The sequence below is a fragment of the Glarea lozoyensis genome, assembly GCF_000409485.1.
Source record: "Glarea lozoyensis ATCC 20868 chromosome Unknown GLAREA1, whole genome shotgun sequence".
Classification (NCBI taxonomy): Eukaryota; Fungi; Ascomycota; class Leotiomycetes; order Helotiales; family Helotiaceae; genus Glarea; species Glarea lozoyensis.
The window spans coordinates 1,237,047-1,255,014 of NW_007360983.1; the positions used below are offsets into that span (position 1 = coordinate 1,237,047).

A 17,968-nucleotide genomic window follows, 5' to 3' on the forward strand; every position below is an offset into this window, starting at 1 on the left:
TTCTTTATCATTCGTTCTTGGAGAGCTGAGCGGGACGGCTCGAAGTTGGGGTAGGTGGAGAAGTGGACACGAGTTCTGAGTTTTTGCTAAACACTTGACGAGAGAGCGCGGATTATTGGTTGAAATGAAACTGGTCCAATTATCAGCAAGCCGCCAGAACCGTTTTCAAATATAAACAATGATTGGAGGCATGATTGGAGGCATCCTCGACTGGATCGTGGAGGTAAAAGATATCTTGATCGCCTGCATATTTGACCGATCGCTTAACGGAATAGCAGAGCAGATCGTTGCAGTGTCATTTGTGGATTTCCTTTTGTGCTTGAAGAGTGTGGACGACTGCTTCGTTCAACGAGACTGTACCAGCTGCAAATCTTTCGCAAGATTAATGATCCTCTGCATTGCACCTTGATGTAGTCGTGAAGTGTTGAGTTGTGGTGTCATCCATAGTCGCTTCCACAGAATAAGGTTGTCGTGGTTGGCTTCAGCCGCAAGAGTAGAAATGATCATAGCCATCGGCATGCACCTTATGCCTGTCGTACATCGACTGCTTCCAAAATGTTTCGACGATAGGGTATAGCCCGTCCCTTTTGTGATAAAACTGGACTGCTGCAGCAGTCAGTCCCAAGAAAGGAGATCTTCAGATTATCTTCCGCAGACATGTACAATGATTATTATTGTCGTATGCTGGTAAGACTGCGAAAGAGCGACAGAGATGAATATCTCGAATTCTATTTGAAGCTCAAGATCCAGTATCTTCGATGTAAAAGATCTAGCGACTGAGAAGCGTGGTATAAATGGGAATTGATGTAAAATCCCGCGAACCCGGCGGATCTGAATCTGAATCCTCGTGTTCCTCACGGAAGACCCATACGCAAGGAAGCGATATCATGTTTACGACGAACCAGTGAAGAGTAAGTTGAAGCGATCAACCGCAGGTTGCGGGTCTTGGAAGGATGAAGTTGGAAATAATCAGCGTTGGTGGCAGTACGAGTGCTTGGTATGGTCTTATCTGACTGCATTCCAAGGTTGGTTGTGCAGCGGTCAAGGATGCGGTGAAATGTGAGGAAAACTTGTAGGATTGAATAGAAAAAGAGACATTGGGAAGAACAAAATCTCGAAAGTATATGTACATGATGAGGAGCGTGTTTTGGTGTTTTCGAAGTTGAGAAAGAGAAGTTCTCGCGCCACAATTTTGGAGAAGAATGGACAAGCGACCGGATGACCAAAAAATCCCCAATTATTTCTGAGCCACAGCAAACCCGCACCGCCACGGATCTGTGTTCCGAAAATTGCCCAGGTGCTCGTCATATCGAATCCGTTTGTCGCTCCTCCTTTGGCAACTTTCACGCATACTCGAGTACGTACCCAGGTATTGGAATCCCACCGTCTTGAATCTCTAAAAGCCACTTGCACTGGACTCGTGATCACATCTCCTGTTGGATTCGACACAATTTCGAAGGTTGGACCTTCTGTGAACGAACACCGGACAGCGCGAAATAATTTCCTCCCACGGCTACAGTTCCTATTGTTCGTCATTGAGGGATCCTTAGTGGGGAATAGTCGCCGTGGGTCATAGGATTCTGCGACAACTGACTCTGACCGACTAAGGTTAAGGACCATTTGAAATCACCAACAACAAAAACTTGCCTTCCACCAGTTTCAAAACCAGAGGAATTTCAAAGAAAAGATTACTATTCGACACGTACCTCTGATCGTATACGCTCCGATTACACAATTTTTCCATCAACAACTTCGTTTTCAACACAATAATTGCGTCAGAGTCTCGGTCTCGACCCTCCAGACTCCACGAACAAAGCCATTAACCTTAGCACCTCCCGAGGTCACAAACAAGACAAACTCTTCGATTCGAAACCTTATTGCGGCAATATCCTCGCGGTAACCTACTTTGGCCACTACTCTGTTCATCGATTACCCGTACCTACCTCGTTCGCGGTACGCACTTTACCCACGGAACATCCCTTGCGGTCCTGAGCGTCCGTCTCGCGCAAAATCCAGTCAGCTGGATTCTTTGGATAGTTTCGTTGTTCCATTACCAGCCATAGTGTGGCTGATCGAGGGTGCACCAGGTACGCCAGAAGACGCTACGGAGAGTCCAGAGCAGTAGTCGTGTCAAGTCGCGACTCATTCACAAAATGGCGAGTCGATCGTTCCAAAAGCCGGCGTCATACTTGGCGAGTGCAGCACAACAGAAGCCCAGTCGAAGTCCGAGGCCATCTTTCAATCGCACCGGGTCTGCATCCTCCACGGCGTCTACGAGGAGTGAAGATGGATTTGTCGCTACATTACGCTCGTTGAATATCAGAGACAGCAGTGATGGAGAAGGGGAACACCTGGCCTCACGAGGTCGAACTACTGGTACGTTGCACCGTTTATCCACCAACTACTCTCCCGCCCAGGGCCCTCGTGGTTGGAAACCACCAAAACCCTCGCAATCCGCGGTGCGAGTACGCCATCGTGGGGGAGGTGCATGAAACTGCATTGAGGACGGGAGTAGTGGTTAGACCCAAGCTACCCCGCCGCCACCCACGCACACTGTCCCATAGTCCAATCCACCTGCACACCACACACCCTCATTTTGCGATGCATTATCATATCGATATTGGACAATATCGTAGACTTTCTGGTGCTGATCTTGGGTTCTTCTTCACAGGCAATACTAGCAGCCCCGTATTACGGCCAAGACAGCCGGTCCAAGGCACCCCGTCTAAAAAGAGGAGCAAACCCATATCAATCGAAGTCCCCAAGAGAAATACTCCTTCAAGCTACACACCATTAACAGGACGAGGAGAAAACGTAAAAGGGTACGTTGGTACAAACACTTTCGCTTAAGCATTTTGCTTCAATTAGGAAGCACTCATAGATGATTGCGTGCAGTTGTTTGATTACAAAGCTGATGTGATTTTTAGAGGCTACTTCCCCGAATTCGACGATATTCAGCAAAAGTACCGACATAATCCGTTTGCACACATAAGTGGCTTTCCAGGTCCAGTTCCTCCTGTTCCACAACCCTCACCAGGCGCCTCAACTCCAATGTCTCCTTCAAATATGTCTGCTAGCTCTTCACAGGCGTCTCCCTCAGAGGCAACCCCCAAAGCTCCCGGCCTCGCTCTGAGTCCTTTCAACTTCCGACCTTCACCGACTCTCGACGGTTTTGCTATTCCAAAGGGAAAGTATTATCCTTCGAATTATGTATCACCAGAAGCTTCTCGTACCACCACGCCAGGGCTATCAAGTGCACCGGCGCCACCAACAACCTTACAAATCCCGGCCTTGGCCTCTCAAAACAAGAAGAACAGAAATGCTATGCAGGACCGCACAAGTGACGATGTCAAGAGGAAGGTTCAGAAATACCAAAGGGACATGCTTGCCCAGGCTCAACACCGTACGCCTCGTGATCCCACCAAACAAGTCGTCGTTCCAGAACCTACCAGTGCCAGACTTTTACCAATAGGTAGTCCAGGGCCGATTAATACTCCACTGGAGTTGGATGAATCTGATGGTTATCTCGTTGCTGGAAGTCGTGCCCACGGAGATGGTTTCATGACGCAAGGCCGTGATCGACAACAAAATATGGTTGATGCCATGATCATTATGGAGCGTAGTCGTACGCACAGCAGTGGTCTATGATTATTTGACAGAAGCGTCTACCGTTGCTCGCTGGTCGGGCTTATATCTGTATCACAGTCGGCCGGGCGCCGCTGAAGTTCACATTATACCCTCAAAATTAGCACGACAACTGATATTGTTATCATCGATGAAAGCGATCTTCTCGTCTCCCTTTTATCAACTGTTGTACCAGCACCAATCCAATACCACCAAAAGGCCACTGTCACTCATCATCGCTCATAAAAAAAAGAGAAATGAACCGATTTGGGAAAAATCAAAGGCCGTACCAAGTGCTGGTGCTGGATCTTATATACGTTTTATCATTTGTTTGGTTGAAAAACCCATGGACTCCGACCTGTTTTGTTTAAACATAAACATGAAGACTCTCGTTTGCATCATCTGGGCGCCGGAATGGAATACCTTTGGGAATCTTTTAGGAGTATTGAAATTATTGATAGAGATGAAAATACCCCCTCTGACGGATTGAGATTGAGAATGAGAATTGCAGGATATGACTAGGGTAGTCAAGCATTACAGGATTACGTTCGTTAGCTTAGTTTTTAGCAAGTGAGGATGAACGGATGCGTGTCTATTTTTATAATCGTTTGGTTGACTGAGTTGGTGACATACTTAGAGATGAATTCCCCTGAAGCTATATAGGAGTAGCTTCGACTCTTGAAGAAGATTGCACATTCAACAAACTGTTCATTATTTCTGTTTTGTGCACCGGAAATTGTATACATGTGCGTATTGGTAATGTTGGGATACTACTATTTTGCATATCTGAAGGTTGACTAGGTATAATGAGAAAGAAAATTGACTGCGCAACGTATGCTACCACCGCGCACGAAATCTCCCCCTCGGATCAGAGAGATATCAAAGACTAGAGTTTCTGTTGCCCCAGGTAATGATGGTCTGAAGACGAATTTCGGGAAAGCGGGTTTGGGAAGTATAGAGGGCGGTATTTTTTTATCTCGTGGTGGGAAAATCTTTGAGCATGGGGATTTTCTGATGGGAGGTATGGGAATGATGGATGAGAAGGGGGAGGCTGGGATGGATGGGATTCTGGGCGTGGGGCGATTCGGAATTGTGAATGATTGAGGGGAGGAGCGGTGAGGTGTTTAGATGGTGGATTGTGGTGGGTTGTGAAGTATGTGATGGGTTGAATTAGCATGGAAAGTATTCTTGAAATGGAAGATGGGAGTGAAGGGTGGGAATTCGGTGGTGCGTCCAAAATCGGTGATAACATACCAATAATCGAAAGTTTAAAGGCGTCATTATCGGTTTGGGGAGTATTCCGGAGAGAGGAGGTTTGCGGGATTTCGTGGTGGCGTCAAGGGAGAGTATCAGGGAGTTGTAATTACTGAGATGTTGGAGGGGAGCGAGAGGGGACGATAATTTGTTGAAACAAGTTTGGTTTGTCGGATGGTGATAAGGGAGAGGGGTTTTTTGATGTTTTATTGGTGGTTTGGAAGGGTTTTGGTGTGTGGGGAAGGGGATGAAGGAGGTGAGGTGGGAGTGTGATTTGGCGGTATATATCAATTGCGTGGACACATTCGGGAGGCTTGGGTTGTGTTTTGTCTATAATATCAAATTACTAAACTCAGCAGTAAAATTTGAGATAACAATCTTCGAAGCCCACGCCAGAGTCTGCTGATTATTAGGAAAGAGCACAATTCCTTCCAAACCATCCGAAAGAAATTCAAACTCCTAAACCACCATCGTGGCCATCACCACAAGAGCTAAAATAGGCTTACCCATAGAATCACGTCAACGTCGTGGTTTCCATGTTGTCTTAGCATATATTCCGGGATATCGATCGGGTTCGTGGAGACGTATACATCTCATCTTCTTCTTTTCTTTTTCATCTGGATGACGTCGAGAACTCTGTGACTTGGAAACTTGTAGGGAATTAATTTTGGTTTTCGTTGGGAGATGTTTTGAGAGTCTGAGATTCAAGGTTTGTCGTGCTCAAGATCCTTTTATCAATGTGAGACAGCTTTCGGTGATGAAGCGAAATTCGGTGGTGACTTCTGAGGTGGGAGAGGTGGGGATTGGAAGAATAGTTGGGGATTGCTAGGTCTTTGTGGTGAGAACCGTGTGATGTCGGGTTATTGTATAGATAAATCTTACGAGATAGGTGGAAAGAGGGGCATGAAAGAGGAGCGAGGAATGTACGCGAAATTCTTTGAGGCAATTAATCTCTAATCCAGAGTTGGTCGTCATGGATTTATAAGATGAGAGGAGTGGGAAATATGAGATGTTTTAGAGGGAGGGAGTTGTTTAAATAAACTGGGAAGTTTGGGATTGGGAGTTTGTTTCGAGCTTTGGGTTTTATGTGTATATTGACATTGTGTAAATAAGGTCATGACATAAATTCTTTTTCGATATTAATTAGTATCTAGTCTTCCACTTTATTCCCAGCACTTAGACCCCTTTAACATTACATTCAACACTTCGGCGATAGCTCTCAAGAATGACTTCTTACTCACCCTCTAACTACAGTACGTCTTATTACAGAATTCAACGCTTGTCATTAAGATGCCTAACACTCTAGAAGTGTCACAAAATAGACTCACGCTAGTGAAAGGTTATGTCGATGGGACTATTGCAAGAGTACATTCAGAGAGTTTGACCTTAGCAATTGATACTCGATGTTAAAGGTTATAAGATTTAGAGGTCCAGCCCTTGGTTATTTAGGTACATTAAGCGTTAAATCTTGTAAGCTGAGATTTTATGTGGCAATAACCTAATAGACACTAAAGTTTCTTGTTTTATATTATAATTTTCTTTTAAGGGGGACAAGAATATAATCACTATAAATATAATACTTTATAATTTAATTCGAAAAACTACATCTACCTTTTATAGCCTTTACGTAATAGTAGAATAATATTCCTTGAAAGAGTATAACAAGTTTCCTTTCTAGTTTTAGTATATATTGTTAATAAATAGAAGTACTATAATATTTATACGGGACTGTATATACTCGCTCCTAAACTACTAAACGAGAAAGTATAGCATTAAAGCCTCTAAGTAGTCTAGAGTCCTTAATTTGGGAAGAGTGAAAAGGTGTAAATCATTAGGTGTTAGCAAGAGATATTATTTCAATAGTGGCTTGGAAAACGGTGACAGTTCTATAACTCGGTTCTAGAGACTATAAAATATCTATTAATGTTTCTCTCGTAGTATAATATGATGAATAATCAACATTATAGTTTCAATAAATCCAACTGGGATGTGAAAGGAATAATCATTGCGAAAAAACAATCTCATAAAGCATCGCACTGTCATGATAACAACCGTATCTCCCCTTCCCAGTTCCTCATCCTTTCCTTTGTGCATCCTCGCCATTCCGTAAAAGACAACCCCTTGATGCAGTTTTACGACTTGCTTCGGTCGAACGTTTGATTCGAAAAGTTCGAGATCCGACAACAAGTTTAACCCCCGACCGGTCGGGGATTTTTTTGGTGTTAAGCTCTACATCTTTGCGTTTTGGTATATATGTATTGATATCATGATAAGTAGGGAAATGATTCCAATGTCCATATTTTTCAAGGAAGAGAGATGCAAAACATATTGGATTTGTGATTGTGTGGATGGAGCGACTCTAAAACTGTGGAATCTGGGATAAAAAGATTTCTCGAATTTCTACTTAGAGTAAGCAATGAAACATGCCTAACATGGCAGGTCTGGACTTGGAAATTAGAACCAAAAACTTTGCCGTATTATAAAGTCACTTTGTAGATACAGGCACAATGGCATTAAAGCTTGCATGCAAATTTGTGTGACTAAGTACAAGCTTTTAGGGATACTCAGAATTAGGTGTCCTGCTGTTCTGAAGAGGAAACATGCCGTTTTCCACAGGGAAACCCAGGTCTGGAAGTAGATTTCCAAACTCAAATATCGAGAAACAGCGTATTAAGAATAAGGATCCAAGTTTATAATTTCTTTCATTTTTTTCATTACTCAGTACCATAATTATTTGGTATTAAGTGGCTTTAGAGAGACACAGTTGTTAAAAAAAGCATTATCCGACTAACTGGTGGTAAGGTCACTACAAAGACAACACTATCAGAGAGATCAGAGATAGCTATAGTATATCGTAAAATGAATATTTTACTGTAATATTCGTTGTAATGTGTATTCTAAAAAAAACAGATACGCTGGCTATAGATGTAATGACACTAGAATAGATTTGAGCAGAACGTCTTCGGCAGCAGGTTCAAATTCAATGACAGTTTGAAACCTTGTATTATAGAACTTGCTGTGAAAGTTTCAATATAGAGCGAGTCACAATTGCAGCCTACTACAAGAAATCTTTGTGTAGTATTTGAGCAATTTCGAAAATGGTTATTTGCTTACTTGTAGGAGATAGATAATTGGCAGTACAGAATAGTTTATATGAGTTTAGAGCTTCAATTAGACAATAGAGTGTATAACCCATGTAGATGCAAGATTCTTAAGTATATTTCAAGATATGTTTATCCTTCTAATAATGAAACCCTTCTGGATCTATCGTCCGAGGATAAGCATCAAACGACTAACATGTTTGATAGTTTAAAATGAGGATATAGAGGTCTGGTTTCGACTTTGTTAAATTAGAATCCACAACCGAGTGTATAGGGAAAAGGCGTAATCCTTAATCTATATTTTGTTTATAAAATAATATTTCCCTTTTTTTTAACATTAGTTTTTTTAGATAAAGAAAGATAAAAGAAATACATATTAGAATCTCTATTATAATATCGATAGACAGCTTAGTAAAATTAGTATAATCTCTGCGAATAAGGTAGAATAGAATATAAAACACTTTAATATATATCTTCTAATAATCTAGAAAGGAAAAGCCAGAAATCTTTGTTACAAGTAATAAAAAGTTAAAGCATACTTTATAAGCCTAATTAGTAGCTGTGAATTCCCTCTCTCAACTAGAAATTGCCTTATTGCGTAAGTAAGAACCGTAACAGTACGTTATATATTCGCTTTTACAGCCGTCAAATACTTTAACCCCGCTCTACGCTTAGGGCTCTTGCAGTGTTGAGACGCGGCTGGGAGCCTGGCCAAAAATATCTGGTTACATATGCTGTAAAGATCTTATTAATTTGGCAATTTTAAAGACGAGAGAGAACCATCCACGGAGGCAAAGTCAGATGAGGATTTTGATGAATATAGAGACTGACGTTGTTGGCATGGCGCTTACGCAAATGTTGTTCACGGACAATTAAGAAGGAAACATTTGCTAGATTTGTGAGAGTGGGTGCATCGAAGCTTCTGGCTATAGTAGAGAATGGAGTTAAATGAGCCAAACTTATGTAAAAAAAAAACGAAATTTGAGATAGATGAAGGTCTTGTACGGAAACAATAGTTGTCAAAATGTTAGAAGGGTTCTTTGGAAGTTCTTCCAAATCTGGAAATCGGATAGGCTTTTTCGGTGACAAGTCAGATTTCGGTGACACTTAACTTTTTAATATTCATTGGACACTGTTTGAGAGTAGGTCAGTAATGCATTTTTTGATATATTATTCACATTCCCATATAGGTAGCTTAGTGATCACACAATTTCTTCAACAAAAGGATTTAACCAAGAAGATAGAGGCTGAAGCTGCTTCAGTTCTGTCCCTATCACTCAACGTTCCTTCCGAAAGGAATCTCCATTTTAAAAGCGGTTGTTAGGGAAATTCCAGCGTGTGTATATGAGAAGTACTTGTCGCTAGAATTTTAGACTTACTCGGGTTGACAACAACATGAAACCAACAATCGACGTATACTATGATGACGCCTAAAGCTGGACGAATTCTATTTTAATTATAAATTTCAATGTTTCTCTTGATTGCAAATCGAATATGGTTTGAGAATTCAGAAGCAAAGTAAGTTGCTTTTAATATATCTTGCAGTTATGTCCTGAATACTCTTTACCCAAGTCTCATAAGTATATTTCAAATCCCTTATTTGCTCAACTCTACAATGTTAAAGTACCTCATTTCCATCATCTTAATTCCGAATCCCATTGAAACTCAAATCCCTGAAACGCCTATCGCTATGCCAAATCCACACTTCCAACCCTCAAAAATCCATATCAAGACCCCGTCCCGCTCCCTTCGCCACCCTGCTGCTCCCTCAACCTCTTCATCCTCTCCTCCGCCGCCTTAGCAAGCACCTCTCTCCTACTCAACCCTCCACCACCACCCGCAACACTGCCTCCAACCACAAACTCCCCACCAGTCCACCCCCCATGATCGTCCACATCCTCACCATGTCCACCATCATAATATTCTTCCCTTTCCCCAATAGTCCTTCCCGAAGAAGTAGCCAGATCAACCTCCTTCTCAATCTGCTTACACAGATCCCAGAATTTCCGGTCATGCGGACCGTGGACGTTATGAGCAAGCTCATGGCAAAGTGTGTTTCTGATTGTCTTATAATCTCGATATCCATCATACGCATCTGTTCGAAGCCGCAACTCGATAACCTCCCCTTGATTCCTATTGAGCCCAAGTGTTCTTGATGTACCTTCATGGTTGCTCTGCGTATGCTCAACAGGATTCATTTCCGTCAACAAGCCAACTGTAAATTGGTGGTCTCGCATGGTCTTTTTAATTCCGACATCATTCTTTAGGCGCTCGAGAAACTGGAGAGATTTTGAAGGGTTTGGGAGGTAGGGCAGCGGTTTGAGGGTTTGGAACGTGTATAATGCTTCTTCATGGGCTTTCTTATGGTCGACTGTCTTGTATGCTGAGACTTTCTGTTGATTCGACCGGCCAGCTCTCGGGTTGACTCGGCGTGAAGCCTCTTCTTGGGCGGTAGATATTGAAGCAGCTTCCTTTGCAGTACTGCCCATAAGCTTTACTATGTATCCTGGCGTAGGCGAAAGAGGTAGATTGGGGTCTTTAAAAGGGAATTTGAGCATCGGGGTTTTGGGAATGGTGATTTTCTGATTCGCAGGTGGAACATTGAGCTCATCGTTTATGGCTTCAGATAGGTCCGTAATAGTCGCATCTTTAGGAAGAGAAAGCGTATGCTGTTTTCCGAGATGGGCGACGGTAATGGAGACTAAATCCTGCGCGTCAGTTGACATTGTGGAATCTTGATCAGTTGCCATGCTGTTTGATCACAGAAGTCGAGATAAATAGGGGAAATAGAGTGCGAATTTGAATAGCATATAATGGTAGAGTAGTTGTATTCAATTAAGTATATGTACAAAGAGCTTCTATTCAGCGCAACCAACTCGATCACATAGAACTTTCCAGGCAATCCCGCTTCGTAATCATGAAAGACCTCGGAAGCGCATTGCCACCCGCCGGAGAATAAGCTTCGCGCTTGTGCGCCTAACCTTATGCACAGCGGCTGTGGTCGGCAAAACGCCTCGTCCCGGCGCGCAGTTCGATCCTAGCAGCAATCGCGTTGCGTGTCCTCAACAGGAAGGAGAATCCAATTTATTGGGACACAACACCGTCAAGCCATTGACTTTCGACACTGAACACTTCATAGCAGAATCATAGCTGCGATCGCCCTCCAAATTGACCACTGCAAAACCTGTCTTGAACGCCTGGGGAACGTCCTCAGCTAAGTCGCAAACATGAATATTTTCAGGATTACGGGTAAGCTTGAATAGCTTCATTCTATAAGAAGTATAGAGCTAATTCATCTGCGAAAATCAGGAGATCTCTCCCATCTTATCTCAATCCTGATTCTCCTCCACAAAATGCACCAAACAAACGTACATTGTTCCACCACCAAGACCAATTCAAACCACTAACACAAGTCCAGTCCTGCTCCGGAATATCATTCAAATCGCAAGCCCTATACTTCATAGTCTACATAACGCGCTACCTAGACATCTTCACCACCTTCACCCACTCCGCCTACAACACAATTTTCAAGATCCTCTTCATAGGGTCCTCAGGATACACAATCTACCTCATGACAACCGCCTACAAACCAACCCACGACCCAGGACTCGACACATTCAAAGTGCAATATCTCCTAGTCGCCTCCCTCGTCCTCGCGCTTATCTGGCCCTACGAATACACCGTCTCCGAAATTCTCTGGGCATTCTCAATCTGGCTCGAATCCGTAGCCATAATGCCGCAATTGCTGATGCTGCAGCGAACCGGCGAGGCGGAGACGATCACCACGCACTATCTATTTGCGCTGGGATTGTACAGAGCGCTTTATATTCCAAATTGGATCTGGAGGTACTGGACAGAGATTGATAAGAACACTGGGAAACCGCATTTCGATAGCATCGCTGTGGTGGCTGGGATTATACAGACAGTTTTGTATTCTGATTTCTTCTGGATTTATTATACCAAGGTTATGAAGGGGAAGAAGTTTGCGTTGCCAGTTTAGGCGATCGTACATGCAAGTTCTTGGGCTCTATAAGAAGAGTCGAAGTCTAGACTAAGAAACAATCAAAGATACCGGAGGTCGAGAAACTCAACGGTAGAGTTGGAGATAAATATGTGAAGCTGCAGAGAAATTGGGGGGAGTGCAAGGAAACGGGTGTTTGATTAGCATGGCTGGCGTTATGGTGGGTTAGGACTTTGATCCAAAAAGCAACGATCAGTCCTCTTGTCATATTACTGTAAAATGCATCAAATTTTGCTATATCGAGCATAGAGGAATCGTGAAGTGGCCGTTTCACCCTGACTTAGATTTTACGTAATTCCAGAGTTGAACAGGATCGACCGTCAATGGGGACGTTTATTTTCAAGCCTCAAAAGACCAGGCAAAGGCTTTAGAAACGCTTTATTCTTTTTACTACGGAGACACAAGACCCATATATACATCCATCCGAGAACAAACACCCCTATGCAGCACAAATGAAATCTTCAAATACAAGTGGGTGTCAAATTACGCTCCATAAGCCACCTGACCATGTGGCGCATCAGTCGAATAGCCTGGAGCCATGAAATTTGTCTCCGAGTTATTCTGCTCCTTTGCTGCTGAACATCTTGCCATTGTTGGGGAACTATTAGAAATGTTAGTTTGATTACTTAGCGGAGGGGAAGCAAAGGGAATCTGTACCTTCTTGAGATGACATCTGTGAAATAGAAGTTCTCAACAATCTTCTTCAGTGGTGTGTTGCTTGGCTTGCTGCCCTTATTCTGGTCAACCAACTGAACCTTACTTAATTGCTTCAATGCAACTGGCTCGACGACATCGTAGCTAGCGAGAGCGGGGCTGATTTCGACCATACGGTCTCGGAGCTGAGCGACATCATCATATGGTAATGGTGCGCCGAGGAATTCTGAGACGGCTCGGATAATTTTCCAATCTGTTCTTGAGGCACCCGGCAATGAAACGGCAGCTCTTGTCATCTGGACTCTACCCTCGGTGTTGACATATGTACCGGCCTTCTCAGTATAAGCCGCTCCAGGAAGAACAACATCAGCGATCTGAGCCCCACGATCACCGTGATGGCCTTGATAGACGACGAAAGCATCCTTTGGAATATCCGCAGCGTCAAACTCATCAGCACCAAGAAGCCAGATGAATTTAGGCTTTGTCTCGGCAACAGCAGTGGAAGGTGTTGTGAAGCCAATCTCGTAAGCACCAGCTCTTGATGCGGCACGTTGAAGGACATTGTAACCATTCCACTCCTCTGTTGAGAAGTTGGCAGCGTTCTTCTCAACGAAAGCTCCAACCATCTCGTAGATTGCCTTTGCATCTGGGTGGTCCGTGACACCAGATCCAACGATGATCATAGGTCTCTGAGCCGCTGCAAGTTTCTTGCCAAAGGGTCCGGCAAGTGCTTTCTTCAGCGCAGCAGCATCTAAACCCAAGTGCTCAAACTCAAATGTGGAATCCCAGGTCTCACCGACAACACCGATCTCAAGATCAGATCGTAACCACTGCTTGCGAATACGGGCGTTCAGACCAGCAGCTTCATGTCTTGTGTTTGTACCGACAATGAGCATGGCATCGGCTTCCTCAACTCCCCAAATCTTTGAGTTGAAAAGGAAGTTGGAGCGAACATCGATTCCGTGTGCAAGTGGCTTGCTACCGGATGGTTGATCCAGGGCCAAGTTCTCTGAGCCGAGTTTGTTGGCCAAATCCTTCAAGGCAACCATTGATTCGGTCTCTACAAGTTCTCCAGCGATTGCCTTGAACTCGTTACCCTTTGGCGCAAAGTCCTTGTATGCAGCTGCAATCTCGCTAAGGGCCTGTTCCCAGGTGGCGGGAAGGAACTGATCCTTCTTTCGAATAAGAGGTGTGGTAAGTCGTTGTGTTTTGAGACCATCGCAAGCAAAGCGTGTTTTATCGTTAATCCACTCCTCATTTACATCGTCATTGAGACGAGGAAGAATTCGCATAACTTCCAACCCCCTCGAGTCAACTCTGATATTTGATCCTAAACCGTCCAATACATCAACCGACTCAGTGTGCTTCAGTTCCCACGGTCTCGCTCTGAAGGCGTACGGTTTTGAGGTGAGAGCTCCGACAGGGCACAAATCGATGACATTTCCAGACATTTCCGAATCCAAAGTCTTCTCAATGTAGGTTCCAATTTGCATATCGTTTCCTCGTCCAGTTGATCCAAACTCTGGGGCTCCAGCAACATCGTTAGAGAATCGAATACATCTCGTGCAGTGGATACATCGGTTCATCGAGGTCTTGATCAAAGGTCCGACATTCTTGTCCTCCACAGCTCGTTTTCCGCCAACCTCGTGGAATCGTCCTCTATCGGCTCCATATCTCATCGACTGATCCTGCAAATCACACTCTCCACCTTGGTCGCAAATTGGGCAATCGAGAGGATGGTTGGCCAGCAGAAATTCCATCACTCCTTCTCGGGCTTTATGTGCAAGTGGCGAATTTGTCTTTACCACCATACCAGGCTGTACTGGCCACGCGCATGATGCCACAGGTTTTGGTGCCCTCTCTACCTCTACCAAGCACATTCGACAATTTCCAGCAATCATAAGTTTCCTGTTTTGTAATCAGTCGGGGGTTTCGCAGGCTTATCGAGGGACTCACTCATGATAGCAATATCTAAGTATCAGTTAGCAAACAGTAAATATAATTTCACAAGAATCCACTCACCTGGGTATTACAACTCCGGCCTTCTCGCAAGCTTGAATCAAAGCAGAACCAGCTGTGGCAACCATCAGTATATTCCTCGCCATTCGTTCCACTCTCGAGCATACCTTCGATTGAGACTTGCTTGCCATCTAAACTCCATGTTAGTCAAGATTCGCCGGTACCCGTATCCCTATGCGCCTTACCAATAGTTAACTGGACCTCCGCCTGTCTCCTGCTCGATGTCGCAAAAGTTCTGGAGGCGTTACATGTTTGTCTAGTCGTCCGTAGCGCAGAACGCGCAAGAGTCTGCCTCAGCATCGTGTCCTATTATTGTCTAGACAAAAAGAAAAAGGAACGACACTGTACAGGTGGCGGGGTTGAGGCAATTGAACGTCTAAATCTGAACGTTCTGGTAGCTCGAGGTTGTTCGGCAACGGTGCTAGCGAGGTATAGTGGGTCTGGCGTAATCCAGTAATGCCACCATTTAATTGGTCCAAGCTTAGCGCGTCTTTCGGTTCCTTAAGGAAATTTTCTGTCGCTCTGAATCCTTTTCTTCTTCAAATTAAATTGTATTGAGCACGCTTTATTGTGGGTGTACTTGGGCAACATATCGCGCTTCGGTGTGTATGTCTGCCACTATCGAGTTTTCCTCTATCTTGTGCTCTAGAGCACACCTTTTCGGGCGCTGGAATGGATGCAAATTAGAGCTTTTGCTCAATGAACGCGCAACTTACCGCCGGCTGCTACATCTATATCTTTATACTAAACATTTTCACGGATAGATCTCTTCTCATTTATCTGGCACGCAGATATATACGGCGTCGGACCATAAAGGTGGTCATGGTTAGATTGTCACAGTTTGATGTGGCATGAGCTGATATACGTGTATTTGCCCGCTCAGCTGAAAAGTACAGGGATTCAACATCTCATGTCGTACATAATATACGCACAATCCATCTTTGTGTGACATCTCTCACAGATTTCATTGATATGCCAATGACACTCTGCTCCCATCACGGAATTTCATCAAGAAGAATCCATGAAGCCTCCCGTGAATGAAACTGAAATTGAGAAAGGTCTTCCTAAGACCAACACGTTAAAGGAAGCCATTACTAGATCACGATACCCGATACCTAATTTCGCGGAGCCACTTCCCCAACACTACTTAGAAGGATTGCAAGGCTACGCAAAATCTCTTTCCGATGCGGACCTGAACAATCCTGCAATTTCATATCATGGCACTCTTCGACTCTACAGTCTCCAGCACACAGCCCAAGAGTTGAATGCTCTCAGCAATAAAGCCCTGAAAGCAGGAAATCCGACATGGCATGACCTTGAGCGTTTAAGGCTGCTGCTTCATGATCATGGTAAAATCTTAGAAAGAAAGGCTTAAAATACTCAAGTACTAACCAGAGAATCAAGCCACTGCGCTGAAAGACCTCGAATACATCAACGAACACCTCGTAGGTGTCTCCGAAAAGGGTGTTTTCAACTACAACCAAAAAGTCCACCAAAATAACCTCTCAACCGACACTTCAGCAGGTTGGCTCTACGGAATCCCTCACAGTGATAGGACGCCGTCTCGTCTACACACTTTTCTTCAATCTCATTTACCGAGATTCCTTTCCTGGTCCGTTACAGAAAAGTTGTCGCAGCCTTATTATTATGATACAGGTCATTTACCGAACGAGATTTCTACACCTATCCGGATCATCGCTGGGTTACTTGTAAGTCTAGCGAGTGCGTGCTGTATCATTGTTCCTGTAGTTGTGATGAGTTTCAACCCGGGAAAGGCGAAGAATCTTATTACTGTCGGGATTTGCGTGGTGAGTCGAAGCCTATCTCTCACAAATAGTCTGCCTGTCCAGCTAATCGATCTCCTGGTTTGTAGCCGCTATTTGGATTTGTACTTGCAGCTTTTGTTAGAGTGAGAAGTGAAGCTGTTTTTGTAGCTACAGCAACTTATGCGGCGGTACTGGTAGTCTTCGTGGGTGCTAGTGGACCGAGTAGTGGGACGAATTGAACTCCAGCTAGAGTCTCTTCTTGACCTTTTGAACCAAAAATAACGTTGTTGTTCAAGCCGTCGAATTCCAAGCGCAAAACATGGTCATATCATGCCAACTTTACTTGCTATCACACAGCTTTCAAGGTATAATCCAATTGATCACTGACGAATCCTGGGAGTAGGACTTACGATCGTTTCGTATCTGTGGGTGCTTTCAATGTATTCGGATAAAAATAAAAATCCGAACAGTCTGGACTGTTCAAAATGCAGCTATTGGATTGTACAACAGAAAGGAATCGCTAGGATCTTGACAACTTGAACTCTAGTGGCACTTCTGCCAAGCGTAAGCTAATAACAGAGTGATAATGCAAATTCTTCTACCACGCCTCTCGAAATCTTACATGTGATTAGGTTGAAGAGAGTGACTGAATACACCACCAGAAGTAGCAGCAGCGCTTGCTGCATTGTCACTACCACTGCCTACATAAATCAATCAGAGCAAAAATACCAACGATTACTGCATGATCTAGCAACTTCCCCATCATGGGAAACGAAACAACACTCGATGGATAATTTGAGCATTAATTGTCCTTAAATCCACGGAACTTCTTCGCCTGCTATAGCCTCCATTCACTGCACTTCTCGGAATGGAGCTGTTTTTCCCCCGAGATTTGTGGCAGAACTTGTGAGATAATATGCATAATATGTGACACAGCTCCTTCGGTTTTCAAGTATTGTAATTCCATTTCAAAAACGCCCAGGTATGTACAAGCTCCCCTCATTCAAATACACCCAATGCCAAATACAACTTTCTAATCATCGTAGCCTGAGATATTCGTATTTCTCGGCGTTGTAGGAACTGTAAACCCTCGGGTTAGCAACTATCTTATCCACCTCAGCGAAGTCATACTTGGATATGTGTATGGTATTTCCGGTCTCTTGTAATCTCCGAATCTCGCGCGAATAGGTGGTGCAGCAAATGCAAAGACTGGTCCCATGGATCCGACCAGTATCGAATAGAAGATCGCGGGCTTTTGGACGTGTGCCCATCGTAGGTACCGGAGGGGTTGCGAGAAGAATTGTGGTTTGGCCGACATGATGTCTGGGGGTGTTAGAGTGTCTTCCTAGATTGGAAAAAGAGTTACTTACCCAATTGATTCGATATCACCTCTTCAAGAGACTTTCTACTATTGCGCGACTAGAATGCTTGATTTAAGTCTCGTATGATTCCTGTGAGGTTGGAAATGAAGCTCCCCCGGATACCGGCGAAACGTTGTTCCCAATCATGAATCTTGGCATTGCATACGT

The 17,968-nt window shown here is 44.0% G+C and overlaps 6 protein-coding genes across 6 annotated transcripts; 3 read left to right on the forward strand and 3 right to left on the reverse strand.

Annotated features, from left to right (window-relative positions):
• Positions 1-2,153: 2,153 nt before the first annotated feature.
• Positions 2,154-3,648, forward strand: GLAREA_09070 (uncharacterized protein; the record flags this gene model as incomplete). Its single annotated transcript, XM_008078031.1, has 3 exons — positions 2,154-2,376; positions 2,672-2,822; positions 2,928-3,648. 3 exons carry the CDS (start codon positions 2,154-2,156, stop codon positions 3,646-3,648), a joined length of 1,095 nt encoding a protein of 364 aa, XP_008076222.1.
• Positions 3,649-9,706: 6,058 nt separating this feature from the next.
• GLAREA_09071 (Ubiquitin-like protein) lies at positions 9,707-10,705 on the reverse strand (the record flags this gene model as incomplete). The annotated part of the gene is made up of 1 exon (XM_008078032.1): positions 9,707-10,705. The coding sequence occupies one exon, from the start codon at positions 10,703-10,705 to the stop codon at positions 9,707-9,709; it is 999 nt and encodes a 332-aa protein (XP_008076223.1).
• Positions 10,706-11,206: 501 nt separating this feature from the next.
• On the forward strand, positions 11,207-11,979 carry GLAREA_09072 (ER lumen protein retaining receptor; the record flags this gene model as incomplete). The annotated part of the gene is made up of 3 exons (XM_008078033.1): positions 11,207-11,228; positions 11,289-11,347; positions 11,398-11,979. The coding sequence occupies 3 exons, from the start codon at positions 11,207-11,209 to the stop codon at positions 11,977-11,979; spliced, it is 663 nt and encodes a 220-aa protein (XP_008076224.1).
• Positions 11,980-12,483: 504 nt separating this feature from the next.
• On the reverse strand, positions 12,484-14,973 carry GLAREA_09073 (Formate dehydrogenase/DMSO reductase, 1-3; the record flags this gene model as incomplete). The annotated part of the gene is made up of 6 exons (XM_008078034.1): positions 12,484-12,601; positions 12,658-14,562; positions 14,611-14,625; positions 14,677-14,728; positions 14,781-14,804; positions 14,859-14,973. The coding sequence occupies 6 exons, from the start codon at positions 14,971-14,973 to the stop codon at positions 12,484-12,486; spliced, it is 2,229 nt and encodes a 742-aa protein (XP_008076225.1).
• Positions 14,974-15,694: 721 nt separating this feature from the next.
• Positions 15,695-16,678, forward strand: GLAREA_09074 (uncharacterized protein; the record flags this gene model as incomplete). Its single annotated transcript, XM_008078035.1, has 3 exons — positions 15,695-16,022; positions 16,078-16,481; positions 16,547-16,678. The coding sequence occupies 3 exons, from the start codon at positions 15,695-15,697 to the stop codon at positions 16,676-16,678; spliced, it is 864 nt and encodes a 287-aa protein (XP_008076226.1).
• A 794-nt stretch (positions 16,679-17,472) lies between these two features.
• GLAREA_09075 (uncharacterized protein) lies at positions 17,473-17,757 on the reverse strand (the record flags this gene model as incomplete). Its single annotated transcript, XM_008078036.1, has 2 exons — positions 17,473-17,519; positions 17,571-17,757. The coding sequence occupies 2 exons, from the start codon at positions 17,755-17,757 to the stop codon at positions 17,473-17,475; spliced, it is 234 nt and encodes a 77-aa protein (XP_008076227.1).
• Between the last annotated feature and the right edge of the window lie 211 nt (positions 17,758-17,968).